Below are 20,035 nucleotides of genomic sequence, written 5' to 3'. Positions count from 1 at the left end.
ATGGATGCGATGTTTTGTGTGTTTTTTATTATGTTATTAATAATAGCAAAACGCGTGCTTCCAGCAGCGCTATTCCTCTTACTCCTCACTTAAAAGTGTTCTGTGGTTACAGATTTGAACTGTAACTCCTCTTACACTCACACAAATCGACACTGTTCATCACCGAGGTGAAAGCTTTTCCCATCAGGTGTCATCATCCGATTTCGATAAACTAATAAGAGATGAAAATTATACTTTGCCAAAACTTTCCCTTAAGCGGCCACACGCTCAGACATATGCTGCCCGAGCGTTTCGGAAACGATTTGAAACGATTTTGCAAAACTTTTGATTGGATAAATTAATTGCATTGCCCACACGAGTGTCATCGGGGACGGTGAAGATGCCCTTGGAAAAGCGTCAAAAGGTCGCACCAAACGGGAAAAGGTCTTGTTGATTCTTGTCTCCCACCTGTTCCCACAACGCGGGACAAAGTTCAACGATCAACAATCCAACCAGCCCACACAGCTCATGCCCACAACAGGTTTGCCTAGGTCAAGCAAGCGGTTGTTTAATGTTTAATGTTAACTATGGCCATGGGCGTCATGTTTCTTGGCAGGACTTGACAGCAGAATCCTCGGCTTAAGCACACACACACACACACACACGCGCAATGAATCGAGTTAAAGTTATATTGCAACCGTAAAGAGCGATGATCCGGTGTGACGATTTACTATCGCAGTCGGGTTTCCTGGGGGTCGTTTATCGCATGTCACACCGCCGGATGGAGACGCCCACGGAAAAAGGTGTTTTGTTTAATGGCTTCTACTCCTCAAGCACAAAAACTTGTTCTCATTGGTTTTTTACATCAAGAAGGTATTTCTTTAAGCAAACGAATCGCAACACTTGCAACATCTGAAGAGAAAATGAAATGCAAAAATAAAACGCTTTTAAAATCCCTCTTAGCTCACCAACCAAAAGGAAAACAATCCGACAAGAAATATACACACAGTGTCTTAGAGTTTATGGGGTTTCTGTCACTGCAAACTGGCGCCCGGGCCAAATTGGATGGATGAAGTTTTATTATCATTCGCTTGCGCTTTTACGCGCTCGTCAACAAATTACCGGCTACCACCGACTATCCCAGCACCATCCTTAAGACGTCTCGTTAGTCGTCACCCTAACGCTCACAGCAAGAAACTTGCCGTGAAAACGATGCTCCATTTTCTTTTCCATCTACTGGCGATGGCGTTTTGGAATTTAAATGTTGCTCGGCGAAAAATGTCCCAGCACAGCACCGCAAAATGAACTTTGGGCTGGAGCTTTTGCGTTAACAGTTTTTGAGAGTCCAAGCCTTGCCCGGGAATGGTCCTCGCGAGAACGATAGCGATCTGTAATGGAATTTTGGACGCTTCTTATATGTGTGTGTGTGGGTGAGTGTACTGGGCTGCAAATTTCGTAACGTTTCCCTTTCGCTAGACATTTGGCGTGCTCGAGTGACGAATGTGGCTGCTTGAGTTATATCCTCCGAACCTACCGCACAAGTACCGAGTTTCCAAAAAACGGTTCAAATGCTTCGCCAAGCAACACAGTTTCAGCAGCCAAAGCAAATGGACTGTCTTTTCCATCACCGACACCCAACACAAAAAAGACCCCAGCGCTAAGACAGTGAGTGAGACGCACCCACGGGTCGTATAAGGTCATAAATCGTAGCCCACAGGGTCGCATCCTTTCGCCGAAACTTTTCGCTCACCTTCGCTCTTTTGCTTGCATAAGTTACCACCATCTTATTTCTTTCGCTACTCCCAAGAAAGGATTGAGAGACGCTGTGTGTGCAGCCCGGGGTTTTTTGTTTTGCTTCGTCCTTTAGGCACCCTCAGGCATTCGGTTTCGTTTTTAAGAGCGTCCTCGTAACCTAGCTTTAATCGGAGCTGGCTGATTTCGTGAGGGTCGTGTACAGGCTATCCCCATCGCCAGTAAATCATAATCCACGCTAACCTACGCTAACATCCTTTTGCTGGAAAAAGTTTTTACTTGCGCACTGATGGACCAAACAGACCCCGTTTTTTAGCGCAAAAAACAGTCCTTGGACGAAGAAAAGCTGCAACAAAAAGTATTCTCGTCGTGCGAAGGAAAATGTAAAGAAAAAAAACCCCCCATTCGCTCATGTGTTCAAATTCTCAGCTCAGGTTCGTGTCTTGAAAGCAATAAAAGTGAGGAAATTCTTTTTTACTACCGCCACCGCTGCCACTGCTACTCACCTTCGATTGAACCTCGCGGGACATAACGCGCGTGCAGACAACCGACAACCGTGTGTCACCTGTGTTCGTGAGAAGCTCAAATACTGGTCTGACCTTTGGCTGGTACTCCAAGTATCGAGGCACCAGTCTGGCCTGGCTACGGCTTCGTGCATAATTTATAGTGACAGATAATAAACGAGCACGTTGTGCGTTATCGTTTAAAGTCCTAGACGAAGCGTACAAAGCGGGCGAGAACGGTTTTTGCGATTCCACAGCGACAACCGAGCGTGTTCGTGGCTGATGCGTGCTGAGAGTGTCAAGAACGGAAATGCAATTTGATAATAAAAGTTATCAGGAAATAAATTATTACCGAGAATGGAGCATGGCGAACATAACTGTTCAAACAAGTTATGTTGAATAGCTTTATTCCTTGTGGTTCAAAGGAAAAGGTTGATTATAACCTGCATTACTGAGAAGTGTGTCGCTTTATACATGCCCGAACATGCCATGGCGTTTCGTTAGGTGCTCTAAATTGTGCTTTATAGAAGTATGTGCATTTTTACCAGTTCTATTGAAAATTAAATGGCATCAAACGCGCTTCGTTATATGAATAGTGTTTATGCTCTAAAAACAAACCTATTGAACCATATTGTGCAGCGATGTGCATAAAACACTATCGAACCGGAAAGAGCGTAAATACTTTAAGCGAACCGTGACACTCTAATCTAATAATGGACACCAACCGTATGCACACTAAACTAATGCACGTGTACGGGCGCAATACGTATGATTCGTTGAGTGTTTTATGTGTGACTACTCAACAAATCATTTATTTTGGTTGTTACTAAACCATCTAAGTGCATCGTTGCAAGCTGGCTCGAGTGACCACTCCGGGCAGGTTCACAAGAAATGTTGTTTTCCTATCCAAATGCAGACGCTTTCGGATGCAGTTTATTGGCCGTTTCCAACGATCGGAAACCTTTGAGCACCTTTTTCCACCTACGGGCATCGAACGTGACCGTACATGATCGGGCTGCAGCACTGCCGGTACGCTTACGGTGCAATGTTTGCCATTCGGACCATTCATCTGATACGTAGGAACGCAACGGTGAACCCCCTTTTGAAGCGGATCAAAAGAAAAATCAACCATGGTCCAAAAGATTCGAATGGAAAAATGGAGTTTGTCCGGTTCGAGGGAGCAGCGCAAATATGAAAGCATCCAGCACGATCATATCGCGTCCCGGTTTCGTTCCCCGGATTTCAGTCAAACGGGGAGATTTTATGAATTCTTCCTAAAGTGTACTCGTTTATCGAGCATAACGAAGTGGTCCGGCTTTGAGCGGTGTGCGTCCACTCGTTTGAAGCGTGGAAGTTATTTATTGGATAGTAACTAAACGTCCACAAATTGCGTTTGATGTCGGATATTATAAATTAATTTCGGACAAAAAAATAATTCACGGTAAAAAGTGGATTAGTTCGAAAGACGAAAAGAATATTAACCAAAAACAACATCTTTTCAATTTCTAGCTTCAAATTTATTTTCTAAAGAATTTTTCTCTCAAAGAACATTCATCGCATTAAGTATCAATAGCAAAATTGCATTCCGCAGAACTTACTTACGTCTTTCCTCAACCGTTAAGATCATCATACCATTCTCCGCAAAAGCTGGAGAAGGATTAAAAGTCTGCAGTCACAACATACCAGATCGAACTCAATCGAACATCATTCAACAAATGCACGGCCCCGCCAGAAGCCGTGCAGCTCGTATCGGCTGCACTTTAATCCATACGCTAGGAGATTAAATATCACCAAAGCCAAGGCAGCTCAATACTTTCATCCCATCGGATGCATTACTTTCGTCACATTCTTTTACTTCCATTATGTCGAATGGCTCGTGCGCTTGTTACCGTACATATATTACCTTCTCCATTCTTGCATTCTTTCACCATATGCATAGCTGGTTTATGTTTCCATGTTTAAGCTTTCTATTGAAATCTGTTTTTTTTCCTTCGACTATTTGCTGGCAAGGAATGTAAATAAGTGCATTCCTTTCTTCTTCTTCCAGCTGCTGCGTTCTTTGTTTGTCTTTTTTTTGGCATTCTCAAGGGATAATGTTTATGTTGTTTGTTCATGCTCGATCGATTGTATGCTGGATAGGGTTGTAAAGCCATCGTGTGCTTGTTTACTGTTCGTATAATTTAATAATATTGGATCTCAGTGCAATAGCACCAATGTAAACATATTCAGATGTCTTACATTTGAATAACTGTTGGTTTACCCTACCAATATTTATTAATGCTTCAGGAAGGCTAGCTGTACAGAAAAATAATTTATGGAAAAGCAAAAGGAGTATTAATTCTGAAGGGATTTTATGTACCTGCTTATATTTCTGAAAATTACACACTCGCGAAAATTACACTGTACGAATTTGTAAAGAAATTATCCTACATTGCATACTTTTAGGCGTCTTTCTTACTAGCCACAAGCCGTCTCCAGTGTCAGGTGGATGTAACCACTTCTATTCAACATTATCTAACTCAAGTAATAACACCTATGAAACCTCTCTGTCCGTTGCCCTTAAAACTCCATTTTAAACTCAACTTACTAACACATCTTATCGCTTTCATGTTTCGCAAATCGTATATACTGTTTTCGGAATGTTTAGCCCTGCTGTCTATGTACGTCCACAGTTTATCCGATTTATTTATTGTTCCTCCTGCTGTACATACCCAATGGTAGAAAAACAAATGGCAAACAAGTTTTCCATTCCTTTGTTTCGACTTTTAATTGCTCTGCGCTGCTCATTCATTTTTGTCCCGCTGTTTTTTCGAACCCACTGTTAACCGCCCCAAAAACGGAATATGTTTTTTCGATCGATGTGTAATGGTTTCTTCCATATATCTGCTTTTTCTTTTCTTTTTCAACTTTCTCTTTTTTCTTCTTTCTCTCTTTTTCTCTCTCTTTCTCTCTCACTCTCTTTTCCCGTGCTCTCGTTTGCTCTGTCTCAAACTACACACCGCGACACACGCACACACGCGTTCTTCCCAATTTGTGGTTCGCCTTTGGTCGTGTTTCTTATGTGTGTCCTTGCACTTGTTGTCTATCGAACCGCATACTCCAATACCCATCGTTACGATGGTGTTTGTGTGTGTGTATGGATCACACCTAAACTAATTACATCCACAACAACAACAATTACAACAACAACAAAAACCTACTCTTAACTCAAACTCGTTTCGCTTTCGCAATGGGCCACACGATGCAACAACAAACACACGCAAAACAACACGAAACAACGGACAATACGCACACACTCAACCCAAATGGGGCGTTTCTTTGTGGCATCCGATCGACAAACAACGACATCCCGCCATCAACAACATCAACAACCTGCATCAACACAACAACACCACAATAACACTTATGCACACGCGAATCGGGCAATGGAACGTTACACATACTACAAACACCACCAACACCACAACCAGAACGACGATGGGCCAGGGCATACGGACGGGCGGTGGTGCGGTAATACCCATCGCGAGCGGAATCAGCATGATGGGGCCCACCACGGGCTGTGATCGCCGTAATACGGGCAGTTTGCGCGTAAGTATTTATTTATTTATTTATTATAATCCGCTTAAGCCTACACCTTCACAGCATCCTCTCATTTGCTTTTTTATAATTGCATGCGTTTTGAAAAAGTCATTTAAGTATTTTATCATACTATTGATCATTTTTTGAAAAATATTACATATTAATTCCCTTAGGATAGCGGAGAACATATTAAATGATACCTAATTGTTCACAGAACATGTTAAAAGCGTCGTTCAATGATTCGATTTTCCTGGTTTCCGACGCTTTGTGTATCTAATTGATAGCTTGTATGTATTCCCCATCGAACAAATCGACCCAATGCAACCTTTGGACCCAACGACCAGCTTTGACTAGAACTCCCGTACAAAAGCTTTAAAGCTGCCCTCAGTATAGTAAAGTAAATCATGCATAAATGAATCATGCATGTTGCAAATTTCCCCTTGTTGCAAAACGTGTGTGATTGTATGTCGCCTTTGGCACACATACAACCATTGAACCGTTTCGGTATTGGACGTAATTGAGCGAACACACCGCGAACAATCCAATTGTTCCACTCGCTCAGGTGTGACAAACTAGACTTTTCCTACTGTTCAAGTGTCAGGTTCGTTGTTTAATGAAGTGCAGAAATGTTTTGAATTGTGATGCAAATTGTGCACATTGTTGTGCATTCACTGTTGATTGCGTTATGCCAGCTTTGATGGAAATTTGTTGAGATTTACCCCAATTTTTTTTAGGCATAAAGAAATGGGTGTGATTTATTTTTTAAATATTTTGACACTTTGTACAGTGAGTGACAAAGCTGTGTATAGACTTGAACAAAAGAGTTTTTCGTAGTTAATGCAACAAAGTTGACAATACGGCGTCAAGCCGCAACACTAAAAATATAAATAAATTAATGCAACAAAGTCGAGAAATGAGTGGATAAGAGTAATATTTTTATAATTTGTAAGATTGCTACCAAGGCCCAGCCGTTCTTGTTGAATAAAAAATAGATAATTTATAACATGTTTTTATACAAAAATCAACAAATTGATCAATCAGCAATGGATCCATAAAAAACAGGACCCATTAGAAAAACTTTTTAAATGAATTTGCTAAAATATATTAAATTATTACTCCTAATAAACTCTAGTTGACTTGAAATACCAAAATCCCATAAGTCTAAAGTCCTGATAAACAATGTTTTGCTAAAGAAAATTTCACTCAGTATAATAACTATTTTTATGCTCGATTTTTGAATGCCTGCAGACATAGACAATAAACTGTTAAAACATTCTATGAACTTATCAGTATTTTTTGGGATGAACTTTTTTTTTCTTCTTTTGAGGCCCTTTTGATTTTTTCTTCGCTTGTTTTGTTTTTCATTTCATCTGTGTTTTAATCAACTTGACCAACAATTGTATATCTTTTTTAATTTTGTTATCAAAACAATTTTTTATACACATGTGGTGACGTACTAATGATTTATTTTATTTTACCTGAACAAAAGAATAGTTTTTAAATTTTTTACATATAATGTACTGTTTAAAATCGTCTCTAACTCTTCTGGAGCCAGCATAAAAGTGTAGCATAAACAATCACCAACCATAATTTTCACAGCTCAATGTCACTTAAGTACCATTTTTATACACCACTCGGTGCATCTTAAAGCATTGAAACACTCACACCGTAACCGATTCCTTACAAAATTTATTGCAAAATTGTGTCAAATAATCCCATCAGAAAGGATTATCAAATACGCTTAACACCATCCGGTCTCGATAATCGTTTCGCTATTCCATCGACTTCCCACATCGTGCGCCCTTCCCTTCGTAACTCCTCCACCAGCCCCCACCCACCCCAAACATCCCCCTCAAAGGAAAAGCAGCTTAACTTTGCATCATAAATCGGTATTCATGAAAGCTCGCACCGTACAACCGTGTACCGTTTTCCGTTTCCGACGGCAGGATTACACCGGTCCGGGCTGGGTATGCCTGTGAATTTTTCTTCTGCTCTCGTTTTACTTTCAAAAGACGAGGTTTTTTTTTTGGTCCTGCCTTTTTACATCGTACCTTCTTGCCCGCTCAAGCATAACGTTGCACCCGTGCGAGGAATGCTTCCGGAGCGAAGACATCGTCACTCGGCACGGAGGCAAAAAGGTTTGCCGCACACGATTTATGCGAGAGAAATTGAATTCCACCACTTTGCACATCAGAGCCGAGCACAGTCCCGGGCTGCAAGAATGTCAAACCATGTGTCAGCCAATTTTATAACACCAAGCTAGCTGAGCGTTTTACTCCCTTGCCTGCCTTTGTCGGGGCAAATCAAAGTCACGTGTTAGTGTAGAAGGAAAACTTTTCACCCAGCAATCGTTCGTGTTGCTTGGACATGAGGTTGCGAAGAAGAAAAAAAAGCAGCAACCTACAGCAGCAATCAAACTCCGAAAGCCTCTCCGGGAAGGCTTTTGTACAATAAGGAGAATGCTTAATGCAACGTGGAGCGCTCATCAACCCTTTGCAAAGGATAATCACATACGACGATAAAATCCACCATCAGATAGAAGTTGTCCGTCCCGAAAAGAAAGTCCCGACTTCTCGCTGGCCGTAACCCTTTTTCTTCCTTGCCAAAGCTACGGTTCATTGCACAACGGTCTCTAATCCATCAAGTTAATCCATCCAAAATGAGGAAAAATTCACCTTTCGTTCGTCCCTGCCCATCAACTCCACAAAGCTTTTGTTAATCTGTGCTTTCGGGCCTCCCTGCCCGAGGAACGATATAAACCTGCAAGGTCCCTCACAAACTAAACCTCTAAAACCGTAAACCCATGTACCGCTGCCACACTAATGTCCAAGCAGTTGTTGTTGACCCGCTGATGACTTGCTTTCAGAGCTACTACGCGCGCATGAACTTAAACCACGGTTACGCCCGGCTAGCACAGGACGAAGACGATGGAACGCCAACCGGACCGAGCACCCGTGTCGACCCGTCCGGAGAGGCAGTTGATGGTGAAAGAACTGAAACACAGCTCAGGCACCAGCCCGGTTTCAGTTAAGCAATACGAACGAAGGGGTATTCCGTAACATGACATAAGTGACGTACGCGAATACACGCTTTGTGTACGCCCTTGGATGGATCAATAATGGAATGAAAAATGTGCTCCGCTGCATCTGTGCAACAGATGAGGAAGCGGGGGGCGTTTCGTAAATCATGCTTTGTACAACGTTTGTAAATCATGTTGAGTGAAGGGAGACGTTCCGGAAGAATTCTACGAACTGTTTACTCGCTTCGTCTCGTGCAAATGAATCTTTCGGGAATAGGATTTGTTCGTTGAACGCATGTACTTTCCTTTATTCGACGTCGTTCAATGTGCTTGTTAGATAAATGTTAACTGGTTAATGTATGATCATATTATTGTTTATTATTGATGCGTGAAAATCCGAATATAAATATACATTTTCCTTCTAATTCAACCACCAAGACAGAAGATTGCTCTAACCCAACTTAAAACCATCACGCCTCCTTTAGTCCATATGTACGACCTGAAATGATTCTCCAGGATAAGCTGTCGAGCCCTGATTTTATGACATGTCGTTCAAACTTCAAAATACTAGTACCACCACCAACGACTTCGTAGAACAGTTATAGTCCCATTACTCACATATGCCCCTGAGACATGTACTTTGTCCAAAACTGACTAATTTCCGCGTTTGAGAGGAAGTTGCCCAGTCAGGACCTTTGTCCACAGATGTGTGAAAGGACAATCGAGGAGCCGCTATAATGACGAGCTCTACGGACTGTACGGTGATTCCGCCATCGTGCAGTGACAAAGATTTGCCTGGAGTCAAACGGTCAGATCACGTCATACGAATGACACCTGACGATCAAGTTTATAAAATCACTTTTAAGACTAAGATGGAGTAGGCGTGCAAGACTTTACCTTAGATGGAATTATGGCGTTGATGCGTCCTTCAGAAGGATTGAGATATTAGATCGGCAGACAATGACGCTCGGCCTTGAGCGATATTGAAGAACGCCCCAGCTGTCCAAGTCTTCGAAGCAGTTGTAGCGCCACATAACAAAGTCATCTACTAGAGCACAGCGATTCTTACTCACTAAACAATATAGAAATCATTAAAGAAGTCAAATAATTCGTTAAAATATCCAATTTTAAAGTGTACATACCTCATCATTAAAAATTTGACAATTTGATGCTATAACATCTTTTTTTCTATTTACTGGTTAACATTTTCAATGAGCAATAGTTTGATAAATAAGAGATTTTTCTTAGCAGTTTAAAACGACTAACTACAAAGACCTCTGATTTTTTTACATTATAAGTCTCTTGCTGCAAAAATCATGGTTCCTTTAGAATTTCAACTACCAATGTTAGCAACCATCTTACCAAAGTCAGCCGAAGTAAGGCTTTGATAAGCGTACATGAGATATGCAAATAAAGCACCGTACTATACAATCACCGTAAAGGATCGCTCGCACCGTCCCGAACCATTTGCGTAATTCATAATTCTCTTTCAAGATGAGGTCACTGTTAAAAAATCGAAAGCTTCCTTACACTTACGAAAACCGTGGGCAACTGATGTTGTTTTACCCTCCTGTTTTTTCTGTATGCTTTACCAGGAAAGTCACCCGGTACACGAGGTTTTCAAGTTGTTTTGCTTCACCATTTTCCCTGTAACGACACGTCCATCATTCCCTTCCTGGTAAACTACTCTTACGCTACTCCACTATTACTTAGTGTCTTTAAATGGTGCCAAGGGAGTAACACGAAAACACCGGAGGTATCCGGAAAAGTATCGTTGTCCTTTCCAACGCTTTTTCTTCACCCTTTCCCCCTTTTTCTGTGCAACGAGACCCAACGACCCAACCGTCAAGTATCTTGCAAAGAGACACACACACGTTTCAGGTACGGCTTTCCACGTTGATCTACCGTCATTGACACGGCGCTGGCACACGTGGGTGTACGTCCTGTGTGCGCCATCTGTGCACCGTGGTGACCTGATGACGGTGGGCTCACAGGCTTGCAAATGTTTGCCTTTTCCCACCCCCGACGCGTATGTTTTTGCTTCCTACGGCACTGCCGCGTTCCTCGTGCACAGCCGGCAACGGAAACGTCGACGTGAAAGCCATCCAAACCGTCCATCCATCCATCCGAGTGGTTCACATTCACGGGCGCGAACCGGATCAACAACTACATCCTGCCATCCTTCCAAATGGCAGGCCTTCCTCCCACCCCACAGCTCAGCACTTCCGGTACGTGCGATGTTTACCGCACGAGGGCCGGGAAAAACGCGGGAGGGAAAAACCGGGAGAGATAACATTTCTGCAGCATTTGTATTTATGTGACTTGCTGTTTGTTTTGACATGCTATGTAAATTTTAGATGAGCTACACCTTTTCTTAAAATATTCACCTTCGGGCACCTCTCGGGTGGGTGTGTGTGTGTGTGTGTCCTGATCCTGTTTCATTTCGAACACACCAGACGATGGGAAAGCCACTGCTCCGAGCCCCACCTCCCCAAGCACAAATCATTCATCCGTACATAATTTTCCAGGTGGAAAGTAGGCAGCTTGGGTGTGTTTTTTTGCTGCTGCTTCCATTCTTTCGTCGATCGAGCAACGAGGGCGTATGTAAATTCATATTAAAACTGGGGAAAAAGCAGCTTCAGGAGGAAACATTCTGTACAGAGCAGAAGGAAAGATAAAAAATACAGTTTCGAACCAAAGCCTATCTAAACCGGTCGAAAGTGCACGAATTGAGGGCATGCTGTGCCGCGTTTCGGTTGAAATATGGAGCACATGCAAAAATGTCCGTAGTAGAGCACCTGGGATGCAGTGATAAAAAGGACCTTCCTTAGGGGGTAGCCATTGGAGAATGTAGCACCAACAACAAAGCTACTGCCAAAATATTAGCACGGCGCTTTCATGCAGGTCTTTATCGGCACAGCGGAGCAATATTAATTAAAATGGGTTCATCGGAAAATTTGTTTTTGGCCATTTTTGGCTTTTCCTTTTGATCTCGCAGGTGTTTTTGTTTATTACAGGACGGAATTTCCTTTTTATGTTATTCTATTTCTATATGAAAAGTAGAAGATTAACTTCATCAGAAACCTTTCCAATATGACCGATGTGCTAACAGAATTTCAAATATTCTGCACTAAGGAAAAAAATGTCGCTCCAAATTCAAAATGTATTATTGAAAACCCATACACTCTTTCAAACATTCATAAGCTGCCAGTTTTTACAAAAGCTTTTCCCATTCCCAAAAAAAAACAACATCCCCCTCAACGGCACTATAGATGATGTGCATCGAGCGAGCGCACACATTTGCGAAAAGCTAGGCTCGGCACATTCGTAATCTTGGCGATACTTTCCATTGCATTGCATTCAGTTTCCATTTTTCGCTTTTACTGGCTTTACTCCCAGCTCCTGCGGTAGACTTTTGACGAGAGAAAGAGAGAGAGATAGAAAAGCAGGCTGCACTATAGTGCCGTTGTTCCAGTTTTTTCCCCTCATTCCGAGCACTCTGTATCGAACGGAATCATTCTTCCTGAACTGGAGCTTTGTGAGAAAAAGGGGGGGGGGGGGGGGGCAGGAGTCTGATACTGCACTCAGGATGCACAGGAACCGGCTACTGCTCCAGTTTTTCCTGTACTTACGAGCGAGGGGGCTCGTTATTGTTGTGTTGGCTGTGAGCTGTCGGTATCATTCGCAGACACGTACATGGGATGATAAGCGAACAGGAAATAAATTGCTACTGCTGTGCCAAAGCGAAAGCACAGCATACGGATATGTGTGCTGCTGTTTGTCCTTTTGCCAAATGATTGCTTCTGGTGGGGGTGTTGCACAATCGTCCAGAAGCGGACATTTTACCGAGTCATTTTTTACTCTAAAAAGAAGAATAAACAATTTTACTAATTAACTACCAAAGGATTTTTATTGTTTTTTTTTGCTATAAAATGCACATTACTGTTTTTCGCTTGCTATTAATTTGATATTGATATATGATATGATTAAGCAAATATAACAATTAAGGCAATTAGGAGACCTTAGCTGTAGCTTAACTATTTCTGTCCAATTTTAACCATAAGATGATTCAGGAAATTCAGGAAAAACTTGGCGAAAATTACAGAGTAGTAGCATCCCTTCTTTTCATCGATTTTAAAGACGCGTATGACAGCATAGCTGTCTTAAAACTGTATGAAGCAATGAGCTCTTGTGGCAGCCCAGCCAAGCTTACCAAGCTTGTAAAAAACCTATGATGTTGGGTATCAAGAGGATGGTAAACTCTTTGCTACGACTAAGGGCCTTCACCTTCTAAGGGAGATTGTCTGTCTTCCCTTCAATCTGATGGTAGAGTGAGCCATGAGAGACTTGTGGAACCATCTTCTATAAGTCTATCCAGATCCTGGCATACGCGGCCTATGCTGCCGAAGTATTCCAAAAGATCGATACAGAACCTCGGGATGCAGTTGAACGGGGCAAAAATCAAATAGCAAAAATCAAGTAGCAAAACTTTGCTTACCTGGATTCAAAAGTCAGCTCTGATATGAAGATACGCTCAAATAAGCTTTCATACAGCCTAACATATATCGCGATGGACGAAACTGAGACTGTTTCGAATAAAAATTCCTTCTATTGTGCAGCAAAATAAGATTTGCAAGACTCGTCTGGGTAGATCATGTCATGAGAATGGCACCGGACAACCCAGTACTTCAAATCTGTTTCAGACTACCACTTGGAAGTGATGCCACCTGTTTATCTTACTCTACGCAGAGTATAGAAAGCATACTAATACCAAGTCTTTTTTTTTTGTCCAACTTATGGACTTAAACTAGACCATTGTCCAAGCGGAGTGACAGATGCAAATAAAAAAATCTGTTCTTCAATACTGTATGGTATTGATTTACGATCATGATGATGGCTAAATAAAAAATTGTTGGAGTTTATTTATTTCTGGTTAAAATAGAGAAAGAAAAAAACCAACTCAAAAACACACACATCGAATATTTACATACCAGCATACGTTTCCATTTCGAACAGTATCGATTTATTATGTTCAAACCTGAAACGCACATCAAAAGATCTTTCGCCCGGCTCCGAAGAACCCAAACAGCCAGCAGACTGGTAAAATGGCACAATGATGATAGGACGCATCATCCGGACTGTGGAAACCGGATGCCGAAGTGGACGGAAGTTGATAAAGAGGTAAAGCTTTCAATGAACTCAAACACAAAACTTGGAAGTGAGGGACAATACTTGAAGCACGGGGGTGACATCCTGAAAGTTGTAAATCTTTGCCTGATTGCTACCTTTGTTCCAAGTGGCGGTATGTGAACGTCTCAAAAGCTCACGGAACTGGAGCGTCACGGAGACGACCGAAGTGAAAAGTAAACCCATTTTCTCGATTACAGCACAGCACCACAAACTGCCGGTGTGCTTGCGAGTGTGTGTGTGTCCTGATCAGAAAGAAAAAAAATAGAGCAATGAATTCAGAAAACGGAAACACACCAAAATGGAAGCAATTTTCAGTAAAAGCGCACCTTCCTTCACTGACTCGGTTTTCAACAATCGATCGATTGATCGAACAAGATAGGCGCACACAAAGCCTTCCCAACCCAAACGGTGGAAGAAAAAAACCTGGGATACCATCTTGGTTCCTGCCTGTCTTTCATTGCCAGTGACATTCGCGAATGATTGTTGGCGATGGATAAAGAAAAAAAATGGAGAATAGTCTTTTGGGGAGAGGTGTGTTTTTGTGCGTCAACTGACACCCCGCCTTTTATGGCAAAACACTGTCAAATCAATGTCGCGAAAGTGTGTGTGTGTGTGTTTGCAAAAATTGTGGAAAATTGTCTCGTCTGTGTCTCTCGATTCCGGTCCCGATGTTTGACAGATGGAGTGAAAAGATGGTAACAGGTTTTCATCTTCAGAAGTGTATTGTCATCGTCCCGTGGCAACAGTCGATTCGTTGTCGTGTTCCATAATGGAAAGCAGGATACTGCCGTACGGAAATCGATAGCTGATTCAGTTGGTTCAGTTGGCAGCTGATATTGGATTTTTTTAATAATTTCTACTTCTTCCTCTCCCTTGGCTCTGCGGCCTTGAAAGGCCTCGGCTTGCCATTTCTAGCTTTCTGTTACTTGATTTTACTCGCAGCAAAGTATTCAGCCCTGCGTACGGGAAGGCGATCCGGATGGGATTTGAACCCCGGTCCTGTCGTGTGAAGACCTTCACTGTATTAAAATGCTAATAATTTTCCTATTGCAAGCTTAACTTTCAAACACTACTTGCCATTCTCATATGCACCACTTTGTACTGAAACACCACCCAACGCCGAAGCTAAGGCAACGAGCAACTTTTCCAATTAAACATCCAATTGTGCTCATCTGCACTGTGCTCGAGAACCTAACTCTGCACCTCGGATGCGTTGTTAATATATATTTTCCACCGTAGCACTACTGCACCCACAGCAGGAGTATAGTGCGGGAACCAAATTTCAAAAAGCTTATATCGATCGACATTCCCCGGCGTCGGGTCACGTCGCTTTCGGTTCACTGTTTTCGGTCATCATGGGCGTTCGGTTAGTGCGCATCATAATTTACGACTTGACCGAGTGTATGTGTGTGTGTGTGCTGCAACACACAACCCAATAATATGCATGCTGTATGCATCGCCTCAGGATGCACTGGCTGGGCAGTGCAGTAGTTAGATGATTTATGCATCGAATGCACCAGCGTAGATGAAGACAAACACACACACACACACACACACACACACACACACACACACACACACACACACACACACAGGCCCGGATACAACTGCGAGTGACATTGGAATCGTTTAATTGGCCTCCGGGTGAAAACACATGAGCCAAACCGAGTGAGTGCGTGTGTATGTGCATGGTACTTTGTGCTTGAAGCGTACATTTATTAGAGTGTGTTACGAGGAAACTGATGATGCGCTCGGTACACGGAAAGAGCTAGAGATGCACACAATAAGGCTGTTCTGTTTTATAATTATGTTTTTGGTTCTTGGAAATTCAAATAAAATTTGTAAAAAAATCTCTTGTTATATGAAAACATTTTATTTATTATGTTAATTTAGTCAGAATTTAACAATCCCAAGAGCCTAAACTAGTCCTTACTTTCTCGGCGATTTTTCTAAACCATCCGCCCTTGTTGACCGCCCGGAATAAAAAATGACATCATAACTCAACATTGCAACACAAAGACGCATTATAATTGGTTGCAATAAAATGTCGGACTTTTTTTAACGGTTCCTCTTTACAGACATCTACACGGTTCATACCGCAAAACCCATAACCACCGACGGCCATAATCGATTCCATTTTTGCTGATTGCACTGGGCGCGTTAACGCGGGCCCTAGAACGACCCCTTAAAAAATGGGTGCTAACGAGTATGACCTAAAGCAAAAAGTGGCTCGGATCACGGTTTAGCTTCCTGTTCCGATTTTTTTTTGTTCCGGTTTGCTCCTTCCTTTTTTCCATAATCATAATGGAAATGTGTTTGTACGGGGAGTGAGATCATTGTTGCTGCTATTAAACGATTTCATTACCTTTGGGTTTTACTAGCTTCTTTACAGGTTCCAGGCTTTTTTGTAGGAAAGACTAACACGTTCGGTAACACTAATTGGGGATGGATAAGGGGTGTGTGGTGAATGAAGCGTATTAAATTCTCTGCTCTGATATTGAAACGATATTACAAACATTCATCTGCAATTTAAATAAAATGATTATGGATTACTCTTTTGGGTGATGTTTGATCTAATGCACCGGAAGCTGTAGTTAACATTTTGATTTGAGATCGATTCCTCGTAACAAAAAACTGATTATATATACTATCTTTGGTCAATACGGCGTCAAGCCATCTAACTAGAAATAAATAAATATACTATCTTTGGGAAACCTTCAAATGGACAACGAGAATTATAACACTCGGAAGGATGGAATCATTAAACGTTTTTCTTTCATTTATTCACTTATTTTTTTAATAATTTATTAAATCATTTATTTATGTTATATTAGGTTTTCTAGCCTTGTGCGGCCTACATAACTATTAATGCATCTTTGGTAGAATACAACAAAGTCTTAAAAATAAATTCAGAAAATCTTAATGTCTTAACGATATTGACCCTAAATCTAGGATCTAGAATATTATTTATACGACTGTTAGTAGAGATCAATTGCAATTGAGAGCCAAATTCTGTTAAGCTGAATTCCTCTTTAAATAGCGATCGGTGTCTTAGGAACCTGCTAGAAGCCTGATACTTACTTTACCAAAAATGTACCAACCTCAATTAATCAGTCAGCATATGAATGCAAATACACTAAGCTCTCATTTGTCAATGTTGAAAGGATTCTAGGCCAAATAGAAGGCTCTTAGAAGCGGTAAGAAGGATGTGAAGCCTCACGGGACCATGGTAGCAGATAATAAAGTAATAAAGATTTTTTGTTTCTAAATAATGATTCAAATAATGCTGGTAAATTCAAGTGTTGGTCTATCAATACAGAGATTAGCTGTACGGCTCCTAAAAATTGTAATAAAAAACCTGACAGACGGAACGCTTTAGACCCAGTGACGCCGTAGTGTTCTTGCAGTGTAAATCTGCTATCTATGAAAACACCTCGAGCAACTGATTTCCCATCCATTTTATTATCAATTCAACATTGGTGATCTATTTCTGTGGAACGTTATGCGAGTCCCACTGGGCCGGAAGATGCGACAGCGGAGTCCCGGTCACATAGGTTCAAGTCCCATCTGGGCCGTTCCCCCATAGTGAGGACTAACTATTTAACTATACGATAACAACAAGACAGTAAGGCAGAAATGGCCGACCCTAGAGGTCGTTGGGCTAAAAAAGAAGAGAAGAAGAAGAAGAAGAATATGAAGCCTTACGAGACCATGGAATAAAGTGATATAGCGTCAGGATTAGGTACATATTAAAGTAAGTAGTGTAGTGCTTCATATAACTTAATTCCGTAGCTTTAATAGCATTAAATTTCAATTATAAGCATCGCTGGTACATTAATATCGCAAAATCTTGGCATCTTGGCATCCTTATCTCAACCATGAGTTTATGACCCAGCTTACACTTATGTAGCACAAGCAGAAGTTTCTTGATCCACATCGTCTGTCTTGATTAAATGATTGGCTGTCTATGGCTTAAATTGCTCTGATCTGAACAGTCAGTCCGACGACTCAGTGAGGACTTTATCCAATCGAGAATAGATCCGACGCCAGGCGTGTTTTTGAAACGGTTAATATTTATCCCAGCTCAAGTTCACCATAATGATTTGTACTTGTTCTTGTCTTTTGTAATAGCTGATATTGCTTTAACTTACTAAAAGGTATCCTAATGGTTGTGTTATTAAAATATTATCACTATATTATAGCTACTTCTCGAATTGAATTGATGAAAACTAGAACCTTTGCGATGCTTCGTTAAGTTTCAAATAATGTCAAGGTATAAAAACATATAAAAAAAGGCAAAGCCACAATTATCACACATGTCGGCATGTAATCGTTCTTGCTTAACTACTTAGGCACAATTTCGGGGAAACCTTTCCCGAAAGGTAAGCAAACACCAGTCTCTAAACAGTATAAACCACTCTAGAACCGGTCCCATCAAAACCCGGTGCTGCCTTAAAGCAATCTCAGCCACCTAAGCTTGTGTTCCAGTGCTTCAATTGGGTACCAGTTCGGTATCGTTAAAGTCAACCGCTGAAGCCTTCATTCCTCAGTTTCCGATCGGCAGAACCCGAACCCTAGGTATAGCTTTTCCGATTAAGCCTTACGGTTGAAAGACACACCGATGCTGCAACCTTAACCAATGGTAGCCGTTGCATGAATATGCAATTGATGGTTGGTTATGTAGTAAACCCCTTCGGGGCAGTGAAAAGTGACCATGGCACAGCGACCGAAACTGGATCTGTCAGTTCCATTAAGTATGCGGTGGTATGAGTAGGGGGCCATTTTCCATTCCCGCCATCATGGCTATCGTTGCAAGATGGGGTTTGCTGTTTGGATACCATGAATTGCCCAACAGAATTGACTTGTGCCTGTGGTTTGAGAAGTGCAAGTGAGTGCTTGGCAGAAGGTGGATTAGATTAGCCATTCGGGTCGTATGAAACCTATGGCAGACAGTTAATCACTGGACCCTATATGCACCAAAGCAAAAGACACTGGCTAGCACAGCTCATACTGGTCGTTAATAGAAGCACCTTTGATGTAAGAACAGTTCGCCGAAGCCATACGATACGAGATCAGAGACGTGTTAATAACTCTTTGCTAGTCTCTTGTTGAGCTAAATAATACTAAGAACCGGTGTATTTAACCACCTTGCGATTGTGGAATGTACAATAATTTTCCGCGCACATTACTTGCTCTCCGACGGATATTACTCGTTATTCGACTCTTGCTCGTGTGCGGCGCTTCGACTGCTCAGGAAACATGAAACTTCATTAGATCAAAAGCGCGGCCAATCAATCAACTGGAATCGAATCTATTTTGCATAATGAGTTCCACCCGATGGTGTCGGTGTCCTTTTGACGTTTGTTTCCTCCCTCAGCCATCCGAGTCCGCCGGGACGTTTGTTCTTTATCACTGCTCTCGAACAGATAATTTGCATCCCATTACGATGGAACAAGTGTTGTTGTCTTCATCATCGTGTCCACCACAGCAGGCCTTCTCTCCGTAAGCTTCTGCGGTTTCGACTAGTCGAGGCCGATCTGTGGTCAGATCCTTGCGATTGACATGAAAGGTATGGTGCACACTGCTGTGTGTATGAGTTCGATGGCGTACAGCACACCACATTAACGTCTGTTCATCTTATGTACATTACGAAGACACATTGTTACGGTGAGCAAACGAGGGACTTTATTGATGCTTTCTTTATGCAAAACTATGGACAGTGTTTTTCCGATCTCTGATACGACTTGCTCTGTATCCTGGCGTCTCTTATCGCAAGAACCATAGCACGAATCCATGACTCAGAAAAAATGGCTGTTACCAAATTAAATTTAATGCATCTCGGTAGCGGCGCATCGGTAACGGCTCGTTAAAGTGGTTCTTTCTTTTTTTAATGTTCACAACACACCCTTATCTACCCAGCTTCCGGTCACACCTTTCAGCTGGGTATGATTAAAATACTCCACTGCTAAGAAGCAAAGAAACAACGACGTAAATACATAAAATTGCTCCCTTC

At 41.8% G+C, this 20,035-nt stretch overlaps 1 protein-coding gene across 11 annotated transcripts in view; it reads left to right on the top strand.

Moving 5' to 3' along the window:
• LOC118511365 (kazrin-like) overlaps window positions 1-20,035 on the top strand; it is a 73,104-nt gene that overhangs the window by 47,668 nt on the left and 5,401 nt on the right. For 9 of the 11 annotated variants that reach the window (XM_036054330.1, XM_036054335.1, XM_036054336.1 and 6 more), the window contains one exon: window positions 5,705-5,822. In XM_036054330.1, coding sequence (XP_035910223.1) covers window positions 5,705-5,822 — 118 coding nt within the window. Of the gene's footprint in view, window positions 1-5,704; window positions 5,823-8,647; window positions 9,191-20,035 lie in introns of those variants that run through there. The other 2 variants (XM_036054337.1, XM_036054338.1) reach the window with 2 other exon arrangements.

Source organism: Anopheles stephensi, chromosome 3 (genome assembly GCF_013141755.1).
Source record: "Anopheles stephensi strain Indian chromosome 3, UCI_ANSTEP_V1.0, whole genome shotgun sequence".
NCBI classification, from domain to species: domain Eukaryota; kingdom Metazoa; phylum Arthropoda; class Insecta; order Diptera; family Culicidae; genus Anopheles; species Anopheles stephensi.
The sequence above is the reverse complement of the archived record's forward strand: the minus strand, read 5'-3'. Positions and strand labels throughout refer to the sequence as shown.